Raw genomic sequence first — 18,022 nt, forward strand, 5'->3', positions numbered from 1 at the left:
AACAACAATAAGTCAAGTGACAGTGTCAACCCAATCCATTTGTGTATTTTCAGAGATAAAAGCCACTCAGGAGATTCTCGTTATACCAGGCAATCTCATAAGCAAAAGGTACAGAAAATAATCCCAAATGTAGAAAATGTGTAATGGACCACGGGTTGTATTTGGAATCAAATCGGACGAATCCCATTCTCTCGATGGATCTCAACAGTTTGGCGTAGTCACGATTTTTGTCGATCGATTCTGATTTGTTGAGATGAATCTCGACAGCCAACTGACGGACATTGGCCAACATGCCCGACTGGATCATCTGCGGCAGAGCAATCCATTCGGCAAATTCGGCGTCAATTTTCAAATAATCGATTTTCTTGTGGCCGTGACGTGCAGTCAGATCGCTGTAGATGGACGAGAGTGAACGAAGTGTCCAATTTTTCTCACTATCCATTCCATCCCGATCAGCCAATCCCCAGTCGTAAAAGTGAATGCCGGGACTGTGGTCGTGTTGCCCCTTGGCCATTGAAGGATCGAAGGCAAATACTTGGCATCCGTATTTTTCCATTTGCTCGTCAAACGACCACTCGTCGTTGATGCCGAAGGAATAAACGAGACAATCCGCCGGATTGGGAGCCACATGAGGATCGAGGCAAACAGCCTTCTGCCCATCGATGCCCGGCGGATTTTGGACCAATACGCCGCCAAAGTCGTGTGACAGCAGACAAGACGAGCTGTTGGTCCACATGACGTATTGCAAAAGTTGGTATCCTGTCAAGGATTCCGAGTCCAGCAGAGCGTCCCAGTACGACGACGAATAACAGTGGCCTCCTGCTGCTCCTTGCATCAGAGCGGCGTTGATTTCCGTCGTTTTTAAACCGGGGTAGGGGTCGATAATTGCGATAATTGCCAAACCCAACACGCATGCACCAAATGTTTTCAGACATTTCCTGGCGGTTATGCGAGGCTTCCAGTTACAGCACGGCAGTGACATAGCCAAGGATTCCGCAACAATAAGCGAGTTTCACAGCAGATCACTTTGACGGGAAACAGATGAACAGAAAATTATTTGGTAGAGAAGAAATTTATTTTCGGTCTAACCTGCTGTAGTTGCTAACTGCGAATGCAAATGACCCACGGGATGTAGACGATCGGCGACACGTAACTTGGCGTGGTCATATTAGTCTCTGGTGAAACCTGTTCTCCAGATGCGCTTGAGTTATATTAAAGAAACTACCTGCAATAATACACAACAAGAACACACAGCCGGTAGAAAATACGTTGGAATATAATATTGTATCCTGATTGTAGAAGGTCATCAAGATTGTGTCTGCTGAAACTGAAAGTATGTGCTTGATTCCGTTTTTCACATCAACATTTCCAGCTCCTTTGCCTGATGCAACTAAAATGGTAATAATACCCCCATTCCTTATTTTTTCCTTTGCTACGTAAACCCTCGCGTAAACCAGTTTGGCTTTTATTTCCTATATACGCGTTTCGTGAGCCAAAGTTTCACGAAGGAAAAAATTCAAGCTCTCTACTACAGCTGTTTGAGAGAGAAAAACAATATCATTGGCTTAATAAAAACCTACGTCATTTTCCTCTATTTAGGCTATTATTTGTATAGGAAAAACGAATCAATGAGAGTTCTGTTAACAAAACATGACGATGAAATCTTGGTAATCTAAAAAATCATTATTGTGTTGTGTGGTTTTAAATTTTCCGCGCGGTTGTTCGCGTTGCCACCCCCCACTCGTCGACTCGAGCTGAGAGATCGATAATGATAAAACATTATATTAACTTCACTGTCTTTTAATAGTAATTATCAAAATATTTTCTGAAATTAATGTTTTATTAAATGAAGTAAGTATTAATTTGATATTCTTTATTATAAATAGGACAACATCTCGTTTTCCTGGAACGGCAGAAGCTCTCGCCGGTCAGAAAACCACCACATTCAGTTTAACGAATTCAACCAGCCAAAGAACTCGTATTGCAAGTTTAGCCGGTTAGCTACAAATAATTTCCTTTCTAGTGATTCTTTCAGTGTTTTTTCGTGTTGAATTATTGATTCCAACATGTAATTACTACTGATATTTTATTTCAAATATTCCTTTTCTCTTCGCAAAACTAACCTGTGTTTTTGTTTAGTTAATTCAGGCATGAGTGACGTTGACGTCGTGGAATTAACTTTGGACATTCCTTGAGGTGTAAGTTTACTTTCATTCTGGGATATTATAAATGAATGTGATGAAACAACTTATCCACTCTGACGTGCAAAGATGTATCACCTAGTTCATCCTTACCTACATTCTCTGAAGTTCTCTTCAATTAAAGAACATTGCATTTTCCATCCTAATCCTAATTTTTCTTATTTCATAGGTTGTATTGGTTCTTTGTATGTCTAGACAACAACGGGTACAATGGGAAAATCGCTTGAAAGGTGTGTATTGTTATCATCATTCTATTTTGCTTTCTATTGTGTGATTATTTGTTGTCCCTCATGAAAAACCTTGGTGATAGTTAACAAAGATAACATCAGTATTCTGAGAGTAGTGAATGTCCAAATATTATATTTGTATTTTGTTATTCTTTCATTAGGGTTTATGCCACAATATAGAGATTTTTTAAATTATTAGGATTATTTCTTGACAGCTGGATGTTTGCTTAAGCTTCTTATTTGTGTATAGGTGTTGGTGTGCAGTTTAAATTGTGCCTTGTTGGATGTTTTTTTTATTGGTTATTATAACTATAAGCTATTGTCAATTAGATTTAACTTTATTTCATGGGCAGAGGGTGCCTATATTACGATCGGGGAAATTAATAGTAAATAAGGAGGGGTTAAGATATATAGGTGACATAATGAAAGCAAAACAGTTGGTACTATTTTGTTGTTAATTTCTTCTTTTTCTGATTTTTTTATTAGTCAACGTTCGAGCTAGTCAGCTAGAACAACGATGTGCAAGATAGTCCCATGTCTTGTGATAGGTAATTGATCTGGCTGCCCCTTAACTATTTATCTCAAGTTTTTCTTCATCTTCTTCTTTTAAGGCTACAGAGCGTTATAGTAGATTTGTGAGTAAAAGTTAGAATTTTTTAGGTTTGCATTAGGATTATGTTTTGTCAGGTGAGATAGAAAGTGAGATTGAGTAGTTAGAAGTATAGGGTTAGATTATACCAATACAAATGGGGAACGGCGATATTTAAACTGGAGGGAATAGGAAGGGAACGTGCAGTTGGATCGCCCAATTCCGATAGTCAACTGAACATGGTCGTATTTATCGCAAACTCTAAAACAATCGTTTTGCCGCGTAGCACTTTGCTCTTACAAATTTCTCGTTACAAAGTGCTCGCAAAGCAAAAAAAGGACTGATGCATGATCTTGCTTGTCATTCTTCAACTGGATTCAATTCAAATTAATATTGATATTATACCGAAATTATTGACATAGAATGGGCAAAGGTTTAAAGTTAGTTAAAATAACTTTTTATGGGACAACAGGAAGCGTTGACGTAAAAGTATAGTCATTTTTACTTGGCATTTTTATAATTCATGAATTCGAGTACCGTATAATACCAAGAAGGACTGATATAGTTCGAGGAATGAAACGTTTTCCCCGCTGATTTTATGTACAGTCGTAGTGGACGGTTGGAAAACCGTATTAAAACAAGTTTTTTTTTTTTCCTTGAATTGATTTATGTCAAGATTATGAAATAGAAGAATATACAATGCCACACTGGAGGACATAAAAGTCAACATCAAATCCTTATTATAATATTGCCCGTCTAAAGTCATCCCACCACCGCAAAAATATGCTACCTGCCTGAAGCCTGATGTTTACGCGCCCTACTTAAAACGGATAACTAGTGTGCCTGTCAGACAATTCTGGACTCGCTCACTCTCTCTTCATCTTGAAGGTGAAAATCGGGGTTGTTTTCTATTTTTACTAAACATGCAGCATAGACCTCAATGAATTTGTAATTTTTGTTTTCCCCCCCAAATTTGTCACTAGGGTTTTTGGTTGCGGAATTGTTGCTGATCCGAAACAACAGAAAGGTGCAATGTACGGGCTTGAAAACGCCTTAGTAATTTCCTGCTTCCTATTGAACTCTCCATCAGTGTATAAAAGAGCAACGTCGGTTTAGTTTTGACACCAGTCTCGTCTTTTCAACCCGGACCTCAACTTTAACCTGATTGCATTGAATTGATTCAAATTGTGATGTTCTCCATCGTTTGGTTGCTCTGTAAGTCACCAAAAGAAATTGCAGAATCTCTAATTTTATTTATTTTCATTGATGGGTTTGATTTCAATTATCTTTCAGGTTTCTTGGTGATTACGGCGTCTAGTGATTTTAGGACGAGCTTGGGGACCATCAGATTTCAGCAGAAGATAAAAGAAATGGCGGAGTCATTGCTGCGCTTCTCTTTCATCCACTCGATAGTCGATCCTTGCGATTTCTCATCTAACGTGTTTTACTCCGAAGATGCACCGTGGAGAGATTTAACAGGAAATGGGGGAATTCCGTTTGTCCAGTATGAATTGGCCGGCCCTTTCAACCAGCAAGCAGGGTAAGAAAAAATTTAAATCCAGCATGATGGCCGATTTCCATTGTACAAAACCATCCCCACCCTAAATCTCCTATGATGAGTCATGATGAGCAAGTAATGGAGTCGACTCGAAGCCATCGTCTATAGTTTTCCGTTAGATGGGAAACTCGCAACCTCGTCGATGTCAGGGTGATGACTTCATGATGACCACATTTTCTTTGGCTTGAGCTCTGGGCTTTTTCGGTAATTTTTTCTATACTTCGAAGCTGTGCTAGAGACACGATTCCAATAGACAGACTTGCATGGGCCATCAAGCACCGACCGATCGATTACAACGCCCCTAGCGGTGTCTGTCGGTGCAATAGCCAAATACGCATTTCGAGCACCGACAAGCTGTCGGTGCAGTTGAATTTACGGGATGTTTCAGTTGTCCAAAAGGCTAGAGTAGAGCTGAATTATTTACGATTTCTGTATAATTGGATTCACGTTCGTTGCTCTTACCCAGGGGAGTAACGAGACGGGTTTGTGCGGTTTCTATCACTATTTTCATGGTGATTTTACAAGTCTCGTTCGTAATATAAATTTGACTTGGTCAATTTATTGATTCCAACATTTAGCTATTACTGATGTCCTACCAATTTTAAGCTTTATTCTTTTCAAAAAGCTATAATCTGTGTGTTTGCTTGGATCATTCAGTGAGTGTCTTTGACGTCGTGGAACTAGCTTTCATCTTATCCTCAAGGGATGGCTGTAAATCTCCATTGTCGATCACCACACTCCACAGGGTTTTGATGTCAAAATCTGGAGACTGAGCTCTCTTAATAATTGTAATTAAGGTTTGTTCCCAGTTCTCTGTTGCTAAATCATTGCGTATTTTTCATCACGTGTTAGTGTGTGCACTTCTCAATCGTGCCTTGTCGAGCGTTAATTATTAGTAATCATAATTATTGTTTCTTTTTTTAAATATATATCCCGATCGCCACGCCTCCATATGTTGATGGATGGGGAGGGAGGTGCAAAAATTACCAACGGGAAAATTAATCACGTAGGAAGCAACTGAGATCGAACAGTTCTACAGGCTGTACCTTAAACGGGGACCACATTTTACGTTTTCTGGTTTTACGTTTGTATTAATTTCGAATGTATGTTACCGCGCAATTCCTTAATTAATTGCGTGTGTCAATTACTTCATTTTTCCTTCTGGTGTTTTGACGTCTTGACGTTTCAAATGATTTTTTCATGTTTCGGATTTGAATGTGTTTAGATGACAAATTTTTGCTGGTGAGCCGTCTGACTGAATGTCATCGATTTCTTTATCTTTGTGACGTTTTCTAACACTGTTTGTTCTTTTTACAGGTTTCGCTGACATTTACTCCCCCGCTGTCTCCACGGCTCGATTAAGTGCCCGTTCCATTCCCAGCTATTTAAGTAATACCAACTTGAGTTCTGCAAACGTGTTAAACATAGCAAAATCATACGGGGACTTGATTTTGATTGCAGTTCTTCAACTGGATTCAATTAGGTAAGGTTTTGGATCATATAGAAGGAATGCTATTTAAGCAGTTTTCTTGAAGTATTTCAGTAAATAGCTTTTAAAGTATATTTGACATTACTTTAATATTGTGTACATAGAATGCGCAAAGGTTTTAAAGTTAGTTTAAATATTTTTATGAGACAACACAAATCAGGTTTTTTTTTAGGGCTAATTTCTCATTCTACTACGGCGCTATTTTTACTACGATTCCTAAAAGTGTTGATCTGTCCTTCAAATTATACGTACCGTAATAATCCTTTCATTCAACCATCCGACGAGGGGTCATTATTACCTGTAATGATAGTTCAAAATACCAACGAAAATTGGTTTTCCCACTTAATGGCTGTCCGGTATTACTGCTGCTGGTGGAGGACAACCGGTTTGAGAAATCGATGGTTCGCTTTATACGGTGAACCTATTGAACTGAAAGTTGCCCTTATCCACATTCAGAAATTCTCTAATATTCAAATCGGTGAAACCAACGATGACGTGAAAGTATAGGGATTTTTGCTACGCATTTTTACTATGCCCCGTCAAATACCGAAAGAAGGACTGATAGAGTTCGAGGAATGCAACGCTTTTCTCGCTATTTTTTGTGTACAGTCGTAGTGGACGGTTGGAAAAACCGTATGAAAACAAGTTTTTTTTTTCCTTGAATTGATTTATGTCAAGATTATGAAATAGATTAAGAAACGTTGCCACACTGGAGGACATAAAAGCAAACATCAGATCCTTATTATAATATTGCCCGTCTAAAATCATCTCGCCGTAAAGTTATGCCGTCAGTAGCCTAGCGATGATTACACGCCCTACTTAAAACGTATAACCAGTGTACCTGTTAGACAACTCTGGACTCTCTATCTCTACCTTGTTTTTAACGGTGAAAATTGTGGTTTTTGTTTACTACATTTGTCCTGCGGCGTAGACCTTAATGTACTATGCCTTCATCGTTGCGACTCGAGAGGTTTTCGTCGTGCTCGTGCCTGTCCCCAGGCCTCTTTTCTTTTTTTCTTATTCAAATTTTTCACTAGGGTTTTTGGTTGTGGAACTGCTGGACGATTCGAAACAAATGGAAAGATGCAATGCAGGGGCTTGAACACGCCTTACTTCTTTTTTCCTGTCGCTCGAGCTCTCCATCAGTGTATAAACAAGCAAAGTCCCTTTAGTTTCGATACCAGTCTCTTCTTTGCAACCCGAACCTAAACTTCAACCTGATTGCATTCAATTGCATTCAATTGATTCCATTGTAATTGGATAAGCAGCAGTAGGCATATTGTGATGCTCTCCATCATATGGTTGCTCTGTAAGATCACCTCAAGACATTTTAGAATCTCTCATTTTAATCTCTAGTTTTATTTATTTTCATTGATTGATTTTATTTTATTTCAATTATCTTTCAGGTTTCTTGGTGGTTACGGCGTCTGATGATTTGATGACGAGTTTGGAGACCATCAGACTTCAGCAGAAGATAAAAGAAAAGGCGGAGTCATTGCTGCGCTTCCCTTTCATCCACTCGCTAGTCGATCCTTGCGATTTCTCATCTAACATGTTTCACTCGGAAGATGCAGCGTGGAAAGATTTATCAGGAAATGGGAGAATTCCGTTGGTCCAGCATTCACTCGGTTACATCCGTTCAAACCTAGTAGACGAGCATTTCACTGAACTGCTCAATTTAAACGACGCCAGGAGAGAAGAGGAGCAGTCCTTGCTGACCAAAGAGTTTCAACTCGTCGTTTCACAAACCTTGCACTTGATCAGTAGCATTTATTCACCCTCGGTTTGTTCTACATGGTTTTGAGTTCTTATTTTATAACGTATAACCCAATATTTTTAATGAACTATATTTGATATTGAAATGAAACTTAGGCGCTACGTAAATGCGACGGCTACCAGTTGGAGTCACTTCCCCGAGACAAGTTATTCGTCCTTTCCTCTACGGTATAAATAACTCAATATTTGTTCCAGTATGATCTATTGGGTGACCTAATTGTTCTTTATGTGTTAGCGCAGGAAGGCCCTCAGTTGCAACCTGTTTACGAGGACGGTGGAAGCCTTTCTTCAATTTCCCAGCTGATGTCGGCCGTGATTCCCTTCGACGGATGGAGCAACCCAGAGCTGCGAGTATTCTGCCGTCCAGCAGTATTCGTCATCAAGGTAGGACGCCATTGAATTTTCAAGGATTCGTTGATGTGCTCGCACCGTATGCATTTTGCACGTGTCACGTTCAATTTGCCCTTGCCAGAACTTGTCCTTGAGTGCATTGCTCTCGGGCATTTTTCTCTTTAACAAGCAACACGTGAAACGATTTCTTAACTATTCACGAACGCCTTTTTTCCCATTGGCTCCTTCCCTTGTTGCGTCATTATTCTGCAATCGTCGCAACCAATGAAAAGCGTTTCAACTTGCTCTTGTAATCCGATCTCTCTTTTCCTTTTTATTATTGTTTGATTTTTATTGGTGCGCAGCGGGTCGTATCTGGGAAACGAAAGACTCGCCCATTCGCCACGACACCCAGTCAGGAAACGGTGAACGTTGCCATCAAGTTCTGTACGGCTTCTTTTTAATTAGATCGTCTAATTTTACTTTGAAAGTATTTGAATGTCGATGCAGCCAAAGTGTTTGTACGCACCTCCAATTAGAATATGAAGTACAGTATAAATGAGTTATACCTTTTTCTAGTTGGAAGACATTTCGTATTTCTTGGCTACAGGTGCTGTTGCCAAGTTTAAAGTTGTTGAATGGCATATTGAAATTGTTTCTTGTTGTTATAGCGTTGGTTTTTCCCGGGGTTTTTCCGCGAATCCATTTGATGTTTTCTCTCGTTACTGGAAGATCTTTTCCCGTTGACGATTGTTTTAAGCTTTTGACGATGCGTGACGATGGGTCCATTTTTATTTTCCTCACGTTTGGTTTATGGTAATTCCGTCTATTATTTGCGTCATCATGCTGGGATACCGCCCGTGGCGTTATTTATGCCCACGGAGTTTGTTGGCGGGATGTTATCGAATCGCGTCCCGTGTCGGCATATATGCTATTCTTAGTGGCGCTTTGATTGTTACTAAACGAGTTTGTTGGCAGTAATAGTCATCGCAAGTGGATAAAGAATCTCGACTGTCCTACCACAGTTTGTCATCAATTTATTTTTCGTGTAGAGGAAAGAATTATTGAGCGGGAGTCTTTCCTTCACTTCTGTCTCCCATCACCAAAGAATGAAAATAACTGACACGAATTCATTTACAATTTTTTAATAACAAAATACCCAAAATCAAATGTAACTTGAATGATTTTCAAAGACGCAGGATGATTCCGGGAGATTCCATGTTGAAATTCATTGCAGCTCGTTTAGAAAGTCATGAACGTTTTTGTAATCAATTGCAGCAGTTCGTTTAAATTAAATTGTACCTGTTTCAAATCCACATCGTCCACATCTGCCAGTAAAAGCATCAAATTTAGACATAGAAATGCCGTTTGCTGTCTAAAATTTATCAGTACCTTGCAATTCTTTTTCAAATTATCAGTTTGTCCTTGGATGGCAGTAAACGCAGTGGGCCAGGCAGCAAACACAAACGGGACTGTCGTTTTCCATCGCGAACAAATTTAATTTCACTATGCACAAAAAACAGGCATCCATAGTCTCTTCGATCAAGACAATTTTTTAATCAAACGGGATTTTTTATCTTACCTTGATTTAGTGAGGAGGGATGTCGCCGAACGAATGAGACTGAACGGTTGGGTCGCCTCGTTTAAGTAGCCAACATATAACTAGAGCCACTTACTTGTCTTATATTTCTTTGCATTGACGAGCCTTTTGACTCACGCCCGTTTGACGTGGCTCCGTTTTCTATCCACTCTACGTGTCAGCGTTGAAAGTCTAGTTGCTATTGGTTGTTTATCGGAGGGCGCGCAGTTTGAATTTTCAAGTTCGTCGACATGGCGAAATGGCGTCCACCTCGCCACCTTTTTCTTTTTCAAATGACATTGCCCCGTCTACAGACGAATATACGAAGCCGGATTCGAGCACAAGGTTGAATTCACGGGGACATCCGGTTGAATTGTGTGCGCCACCCCTACAGTCGGCCGCTTTGTCTTTCACCTGACCGTGAAGAATTGAAACACATTCGTGACGCACTAAATGACGCACGGCACATTTTTCAGGTGTTGTCGACTGCCAATTTCATTTCCATTTGCCACTTTTGAAAATGGGGGGAAAGAAAAGGAAAAACACACTTTTACCCTGAATTTATTTTGATGTAAAGCGCACAGTTGATGCCCTTGTGTCCGATATAAAAATTTCTATTAGCGTTATATCGCAACTCGCATGTCAAATGAAATTGACCTTTATGTTCGAATTTTCATTTTTATTTGTCTGAATTGTCATTTCATTTGTGTTTGTCTTTGAATATTCCTTGTTGAATTGAATTGCATGGGAGATTATCGATTAACAAATGTATTGAGAGACAACGCGCAAGTGAAATTGGGAATAATCATTACGCTTAATAAGAGTGCGTGTCAGCTTCATTTGACTATACAAAGTAATACAAGTTAATAGAATGTGGAATTCAATATTGCGTGTGGTGTTGAGGGCCGCATCATTGAGACAATATATTCTTATTTTTTAGCTTTCACCGTAATGTTAGATTAAACGAATTGTAAGAGTAATACGTAATTAAGGATTTTCCCCTGCCGTCTTGTCGCATATCAGGCTTCTCGATCCAGATGATGTCGAACCTGGTGTCCAATGAAATAATTACATTACGTCAATTATTTCATGATTCAATCAACACACACTTAAATCTTTCTCTATTACCTTGCTCCGGGAATTAGTGCGCTCGTGGATTGCAGTAAGTGCAGTAGGAGAGATGGCAACCACAAACGGGATCGGATTCTTGCATGGCGATTTTTAAAATCTAACGAGAGACAAATGCCCGAAATGTTAAAATAATTTTGATTGACTATAAAGTAAAAATAGAAAATTGTGTTTGATTTATTTACCTGCGAAATGGAATGAAGAGAGCGGGAAAAGGCTTGGAATCGAAGCTGCCCGAACGAAAGTAAAGTATCACACGGTGGATCCCTCTTTTTATATCCAAAGAAATTTCGTCCGACTAGCCTAGCTCCGTTTTGGTACACGCCCATTGACGTATTTCCGCCCGTTTTTATATGGCACGCCAGAAGATTGTCGGCATCGTCTCACATGCGCGCGTATTTCAATTTTCAAAGACTTGACGTTACTTTTCTTTCTTTTATTGAATAAAACTTTTCTCTTGCATAACATGGCGAGACTGTGGTTCATCGGCGACTGGAACAAACAGAAGAATTGACAATAATCGTATATCTTTCGGCTCAAGTGCCAGAATTTCCGAGAAACAGTTGATGCTGCGGAGGCTTATAAACCACGTTATCGGTGTTTTTCAAACACTGCTGCTTTCGTCCGAAGACGAAGGCTTGGAGTACACGGCTCGTGACGCACGTAGTGACGCACAACACCGTGTACGAGAGCCGTTTGTTCTTCTGACTTACGCCTAACATTATAACCCTTTTTCATTGAAACGTCAAATGGTTTATTCTGCCGTTTTGCCTGGGTTTTTTTTATAGCTCCTCCGCAAAAGATTTTCTTTTATTTATCTCGTATGTACACTTGCCCGATTTGTTGCCTGGATATTTAGAACCTTATTGCTAAATCGTCTGAAAATAAAAGAAGAAAAAAAAAACCTGGGCAGACCAAGTTAGTCTTTTTGACCACTTTGTTAACATTTGTAAGTTCATCCCCGTCAATTACATAACACCCTCCTCTACGTGTTAACCATTGCGTAATATTGGCAGCAGTTCATTTTCCATCCGTGCGTTCGATTCGATTTTAGCGGTAGAAACTTTACCAGTCGGCGGTCCGGAATAGCCAACAAGTTGAAAGGAAACTTTTTGGCGCGATGTATCGAGTTGTTTGAACGACTATAACCACAATAACATCTCTGACTTCTTGTTTTAGGAGAATCAACTTATTTTCGAGGTGGTAATAGAGCATAGCAGACATAGTGTACTATGAGGACATGTGATGAATTTGATTACATTTCAGACAGTTAGGTGCAGTGAAAACCTAGTAGGTGCTGATATTGCGAATTTCTTTGTAGTTTTCTTTTGGACATTTTGGGGCCATCGAACACATTGTTGAGGAAAATCACACATAGGGAACAATAATTAATTTAAAAGTAAACTTTATTCAGTTAGAATAGCTTTAGTTCTTGGGTGAATTTTCTCGTGGATGGCAGTAAATGCAGTGGGCCAGGCAGCAAACGCAGACGGGATAATCACTTTTCATGACGATATAAAATAAAATTGTTTTATGCACTAAACAGAGCAGAAAATAAAATCCATACAAATTTAGCTTTGCGAGTTATATTAGTAATCATTTTTATTCACACAACAATTTTACCTGCAGATCGGAGTCGGGGAGGAGAAGTGAACAGCACAGCTCGAATGCAGAGCACATAGCGTCGTCTCTTTGTTTTATAGCCAAAATGGAGTCATTTATTCTCTTGCTGTTTGTCTTACCTCCCACCATTTTGGCACATCATTCGTGTGCATTATTGACAATCCCCCTTCGTGTTTTATCGGCGTCCCCGCCCGTTTGATGTAATCTATTGCATCTTATACCCAAGGCCGGCTTATGTTCGTTGTCACTGGCTTATTTTCATCGGTCTACTCGTCTCCCGTTATACCTTATTCACTCCCAGGGTTTTTTTTTTTTTTTTGTTTTTCCTCAAACCCATAGTATAACGCATCTGTTGTATCAAGGGCCCCCCAAAATTGTGATACTCCCGTTGCTGGATAATATGGAGACCGTGCATTTCAGTTATGCCCATATCGTCCCGCAGATCTTAATCATCATCGGTTGTCCCAGCCAGCATTTAGTCGGCCTTTTTTTTTTCTTTCGTCTCTCACATGTGAAACACATTCGTGACGCACGAAACTGAATCGACTCTTTATTTTATGACTATTTTGTACGCGACCTATTTGAAAAACGAAAAAACACTTGCGATGAATTGAGCGCTGCGTTTCGATTTCGCCCCCCGTCATATCGTGCGTGTTTGGTGGATCCGGGATCTCTCTATATAATTCACATCCGGGAGAGACAAGTGTGCACGTGCAGAGGGTGTCTGAATAATAAAAAAACGTCGACCTTCAGCACTTACCTAGTCTGGGTTTTTTTCGTTCATTTTCCACTCGCTCCTTTCGGTTGCGCTGAATTTGGTCTGTCAGTTTTTTGTCACAATGAGGGCGAATTTTTACTCTGCTTTCATAAATGCGTTTGCCGTTGGATATTCTCTATTCGAAAAATTTAATTTGATTGACGCTGTGCCAGCTCAACTTAATTATTATTATTATTTTTTTAAATCCTGGCCATTCGCTTAATTACGTCTTGACTCGCATGAAGTCAAAAGTAATGGAAATCGGTATTAATTTTCAAATTTCATTTCGTTGCACTCTTATCGGGCCATTATGGTTTGATCGGAATGCGTTTGATCACAGATTTAGTTTAAGAAATTAATAGCCTATATAAAAGGCGTAGGAATAAACTGAATATAGAGCTGTCAGCGTTCTTTAGGCTGCTATAACGTAAGCGGGATATTTCTCGATGCTATTACACTCTCTGCATCAGAATGGAACCAGACAGGCCCCTTCCGGTTCCCCAACACGAATTCCGGATACGATCCATAGTAGTCGATAGATCATTCCCCCTCCTCCCCAACGAAGTTTATTTAATGCCAAAAAAATATTGATGAATTTTATTACCTGTCCTTGGTCTTTTACGGGCATCAAACAATTATCGGCGCGGTAGTCTTAGCTGCAATAATTAAATTTGAATGGTGCGTAGACAAGATTTCAGTGAAGTATACTCACGCTGGTAGGGAGTGCTCGACCTCCCATGTCAATGGTTATGTGCCACTCCAATGATGGAATTGTATTGGAGGGTTTGATGGCTTCTCCACGATATTGATTCAATTCAGCGGTCGTCTGTCAAATTGTGAGATTTATTGAGAAACATGACTAATTATTTAATATTGTGAATTTGATATTTGAATCTGTCAACAAAATATCGACGACGAACGACAGATAAAATGACCGCTGGATATTGCTCGATTTTACACTTGTTGACTCCGCGCTATGGATGAAAAAGTAGCCCGTCTGGCCCCATGAGACCCGAGTCGTTCGTTTAGGCTGAAATGGCACTCAGGTTTATATTATTCAACTTGTTCACTCGCTCCATCTCTTCTTTCGTTTGTCAATCAAACTGACGAATTATGAAAGGGAGGCAAATTTGAATTCAAACTTTTTGATGCGCCGAATTTTTTGCCGTGTTTGATCTACCAAAGGACAACAAATTGAAACGTTTGTCGATTTACAAACTTTGTTCTTTTGTTTTGTTAAAACGGATAATGGGTATAGAAAAGACCAAACAGGGTTAAACGTAAAAATTACCTTGTACTCGTTCCAAGGATCAGGGGCGCTGTAAACAACGCTCAAGGCGATGGCAATAATGGCGAATGTGAAGAGCAACTTCATTTTGACACTGGACAATTTGTTCAACCAACATGGATAATGTTAGACAAATAACAAATTTGAATCATTGCAATTAAATTTAAATTTTGCGAAAAAGGATAAACTTTTCACCATAAACAAATAGTAGAAAGTCAACTTACCTGGGAGTTTATGAAGAAGAGTGAAGCTTGTATTATACCGATGAGACTATGGCTCGATGATAAACGTATGGGATTCGCTGTCGCCTTTTTATACACCAAAATTGTGGCCACCTAATTGGTTTGCCATTACTATCATCACTCTGCAATTTGAAAAGGATTTCGTCATCATTTTTTGGGGTCGTTTGAAAGCTTCGTTTTCATTGGTTGTTTCCATATAAGTATTCACGTCTAAATTTCATATTTCCCAGGCTTACAACAGATCCTAATTTTAAGATGCTCTTGCGTCAATCTATTAGAGCGCCCCATGATCTCACCTGCTGCAGACGTAGCGTTGACACTGGGACGTGAAATTTCGTTCACAGCCGGCCGTCGACCCGAGTGACCCGACTTGAAAGACCCGACCGTCTTTTTCATCACACGTTTCACACTAGTCTGACGCATCGCTTTTTCAAGGGAAACGCATCCGCCGTTGTCTATACGTGGGACCACATTTGCGTAAACGTGGCGGATCAAAGTCGTTTTTCTTTTCTAGATTGCGTCGTAATTTGCGATGGGATGTGAAATGATTAAACGAAGACATTGTCCGCTACAACTCTCACTTTCAAAAAAAGGAAATGATTCATTGCGATTGTCAAAATTGCCTGATTGTTGGCCTGATAAAAGAAACGGGCAAGCGACGACCGGTGAGCCCCGGTGAGCCAAGAGTTTACTCAAACGACAAAAGGTATAAATGGCTGACGGATGTTGCTCTATTCTGCACGAGTGTTCGGTGTAATCCGCGCTAGCCAAATTCATGGTATCATCCAGGTGATTTGCGTTGCTCTTAGTTGTACATCAGTCGTCATCCGAGACACTAATGCTGGTATAGTAACAATCGTTTGGTTTTTCATTTATTTCTGGTGGTATTGGTCCAAAAATTTCGTTTTACTAACGGCTAATTTCAAATTCAAATTTTATCGACGTCAAATTACTAAATCGACTCTGATAACATTTCGTCTTTTCAATTGTGGTCTATTTAAAATGGGCGAGTTGATGTTTATCAATCAATTGATGTCACGGCAGCACGATGTAGTGATAGTCTAGTCTGAAATGGAAACGAGCCATGAACATCAATCAATCCATTTTCTTATATTCCATTTGAAAATTAAAATGACTCGGTTTAATGGTGGGGTGGTTATTTTCGAGGTATACAATTGATTCAGGACGTGTAGTGAACCTTGAAGTAACTGATTATTCAATATAGTTGGCTGGCTGTAATCCCAATGTATTCAAATCCAAATTTAGCTCCCAAAATGTTTAGAAATTCCCTCCTCAAACAAATTTCAAAATAACAAAATTATTCATTGCAATGTTCAATAGCACATGGTCGTATAGGCCTGACAAATGAAAATACGAGGGTCAAATTGTTTTTTTTAATAGGGCCTAACGATCTCCTTAGGTAAATTATCTTTCTCTTATCTTCTCTTCTCTTTCTCATTAACCTAAACGATCACGGCGGCCGGATATGACTCGATTTGGCACCTGTTGACTCCGCGTTCCATCAGAATATAACCCGATTGTCCCCATCCGGTTCCCCACGAGTTGCGGACGATCCAGTAGTCGATTCCGTTAGCGGTTCCCCAGCCGACGACGACCACAGCGTGATTGACATTCATATTGTCGCATGCGGAGTCTGTGTAGACGCCACTCCTGTAAAGAAATTAAAATAAGCGCCGGAAGGATTGGAGTGTCAGACCGAACAAATGGACCTTTAAAAATAAGGTTTTTTTTTTCTCTTACGCGTAATTTTGGAAAGAAGAGACGACGGTAATTGCAACTGAGATGGGGCCGTAGATCTGCAGAGCTGCTTGCATGTTGGCGGCGTTTGGAGTTTCCAGGTAACCGTAGGCAGAAATCCGTGCCCCGATCATGGATGAGGTGAATTTGCAAGAATCGCCCTGAATCGAGTCGATTTTAACAGGCAGGTAATATGTTGGTTATACAGAAAGAGAGCTGTTTGATGTTTACATTGCCTGTGTAAGGGTAGAGCGACTGCTGGGCTGATCCGCCGGCCACATTTTGCAGGTAATTCCAAGCGTTGGTGTACCATCCGCCACCGCAGCCGCTGTCGTATGGGTCGCAATCGATCAATTGTTGTTCGCTAAAATGAAATGTCGACGATAAAACAATTTAAAATTGGCGGATGAATATTCAAAACGAATACCTTAAAACGACGAGAGAACCATACTTCTTGCATTGAGCAAACTCGATTGGAGCAATGGCACCGAATGCCCAGCAACTTCCACACTATGGTTGAAGTATTTTTATTTTATTTATTTTTTATTTTTTTAAAATTGTAAAAAATTCTTACCTGTCCTTGGTTTTTAACGGGCGGCAGACAATCGTTGGAACGATAGTCCAACTGCAATGATCATAAAATGAAGTTGATATTGACTTTGGTATTATAAAAATCTAAATCTAAAAAAACGAGATACTGACGCTGGTAGGGATTGTTTGATCTTTCACTTCAATTGTTATTAGCGATTCCAATGATCGAGTTCTATTATCTGGCATCACTAAACCTAGATATTTCTGGAATTCGGCGGTCGTCTGTCGAGGCCAATTTATGAAGTTTATGTAAGGTTATACCGTAATTTTGTCTTATTTACCATGTCGGAGAATTGATTGTGTTCCATCAGAAAGGTCGCCTTTGTTTGGCTGTTGTGTTTCGCGATGAATGCATCGGTGGCGAGGAAGAGTTGCTTGCGCTGGGCGTCGTGGGTTTCGGTGTAACTTTTACCGTATTTGGTCTGCCACACAGGGCATAAATAAACATGTTTCATTTTTCGCCTTTACCTATGACGGAAAATTGGAAAGGCAAATAACTGGAAATCGTGAATACCTTGTACTCCTTCCAGGGATCAGTTGCTGTTCGGCGAACGACAGACACGACGATCAAGGCGATGGCGATGGTGGCGCATGCGAGAAAAAACTTCATTTTCTATACAGGACATAGGCTACAGAATGGAATTTGAATGACTTGCTTGAATTCATTATAGGCAACAAGATCATGTAATATTTAATCGCAATTTTAATTTTTTTAAACCCAAGACGGGTCAAACTTTTTGCTTTAGCCACTAATATAATACGAGAATGTCAACTTACCAAGTTAGTTTCAACTTCTGTGACTCTTTGCGACAGACTATAAAGAGACTATAAAGGATGCCGTGAAGCCATGAACCCCAGCATCATTCGGTCCGCATTCGGATGTCGA

The 18,022-nt window shown here is 39.9% G+C and overlaps 2 protein-coding genes and 4 long non-coding RNA genes across 7 annotated transcripts; 1 reads left to right on the forward strand and 5 right to left on the reverse strand.

Moving 5' to 3' along the window:
* Positions 1 to 49: 49 nt before the first annotated feature.
* On the reverse strand, positions 50 to 982 carry LOC124204955 (probable methyltransferase-like protein 24). The gene has a single exon (XM_046602212.1). The coding sequence runs from the start codon at positions 980 to 982 to the stop codon at positions 50 to 52; it is 933 nt and encodes a 310-aa protein (XP_046458168.1).
* A 954-nt stretch (positions 983 to 1,936) lies between these two features.
* Positions 1,937 to 8,711, forward strand: LOC124204536. The gene is made up of 12 exons (XR_006878965.1): positions 1,937 to 2,068; positions 2,140 to 2,198; positions 2,371 to 2,431; positions 2,679 to 2,727; positions 2,915 to 2,976; positions 3,694 to 3,905; positions 4,001 to 4,232; positions 4,311 to 6,058; positions 7,471 to 7,847; positions 7,937 to 8,008; positions 8,081 to 8,224; positions 8,536 to 8,711. It is a non-coding gene; the product is annotated as an uncharacterized LOC124204536 (long non-coding RNA).
* A 481-nt stretch (positions 8,712 to 9,192) lies between these two features.
* Positions 9,193 to 10,027, reverse strand: LOC124204537. Its single transcript, XR_006878966.1, has 3 exons — positions 9,753 to 10,027; positions 9,563 to 9,676; positions 9,193 to 9,498 (listed from the first exon to the last, which is right to left on the reverse strand). It is a non-coding gene; the product is annotated as an uncharacterized LOC124204537 (long non-coding RNA).
* A 474-nt stretch (positions 10,028 to 10,501) lies between these two features.
* LOC124204538 lies at positions 10,502 to 11,194 on the reverse strand. Its single transcript, XR_006878967.1, has 2 exons — positions 11,063 to 11,194; positions 10,502 to 10,977 (listed from the first exon to the last, which is right to left on the reverse strand). It is a non-coding gene; the product is annotated as an uncharacterized LOC124204538 (long non-coding RNA).
* A 2,326-nt stretch (positions 11,195 to 13,520) lies between these two features.
* Positions 13,521 to 14,819, reverse strand: LOC124204539. The gene is made up of 4 exons (XR_006878968.1): positions 14,770 to 14,819; positions 14,549 to 14,639; positions 13,970 to 14,433; positions 13,521 to 13,913 (listed from the first exon to the last, which is right to left on the reverse strand). It is a non-coding gene; the product is annotated as an uncharacterized LOC124204539 (long non-coding RNA).
* Positions 14,820 to 16,017: 1,198 nt separating this feature from the next.
* Positions 16,018 to 18,022, reverse strand: LOC124204540 (ervatamin-B-like). Of its 2 annotated transcripts, none has more exons than XM_046601613.1 (9): positions 17,914 to 18,022; positions 17,651 to 17,749; positions 17,418 to 17,558; positions 17,248 to 17,358; positions 17,120 to 17,170; positions 16,973 to 17,055; positions 16,777 to 16,909; positions 16,549 to 16,706; positions 16,018 to 16,458 (listed from the first exon to the last, which is right to left on the reverse strand). In XM_046601613.1, the coding sequence occupies exons 2-9, from the start codon at positions 17,744 to 17,746 to the stop codon at positions 16,251 to 16,253; spliced, it is 981 nt and encodes a 326-aa protein (XP_046457569.1). In that variant the 5' UTR covers positions 17,747 to 17,749; positions 17,914 to 18,022; the 3' UTR covers positions 16,018 to 16,250. The 2 variants fall into 2 exon arrangements, with proteins under 2 accessions (XP_046457569.1, XP_046457570.1); XM_046601614.1 differs by having other exon boundaries at positions 17,651 to 17,765; positions 17,914 to 17,974.

Source organism: Daphnia pulex, chromosome 10, assembly GCF_021134715.1.
Source record: "Daphnia pulex isolate KAP4 chromosome 10, ASM2113471v1".
Taxonomy (NCBI): Eukaryota; Metazoa; Arthropoda; class Branchiopoda; order Diplostraca; family Daphniidae; genus Daphnia; species Daphnia pulex.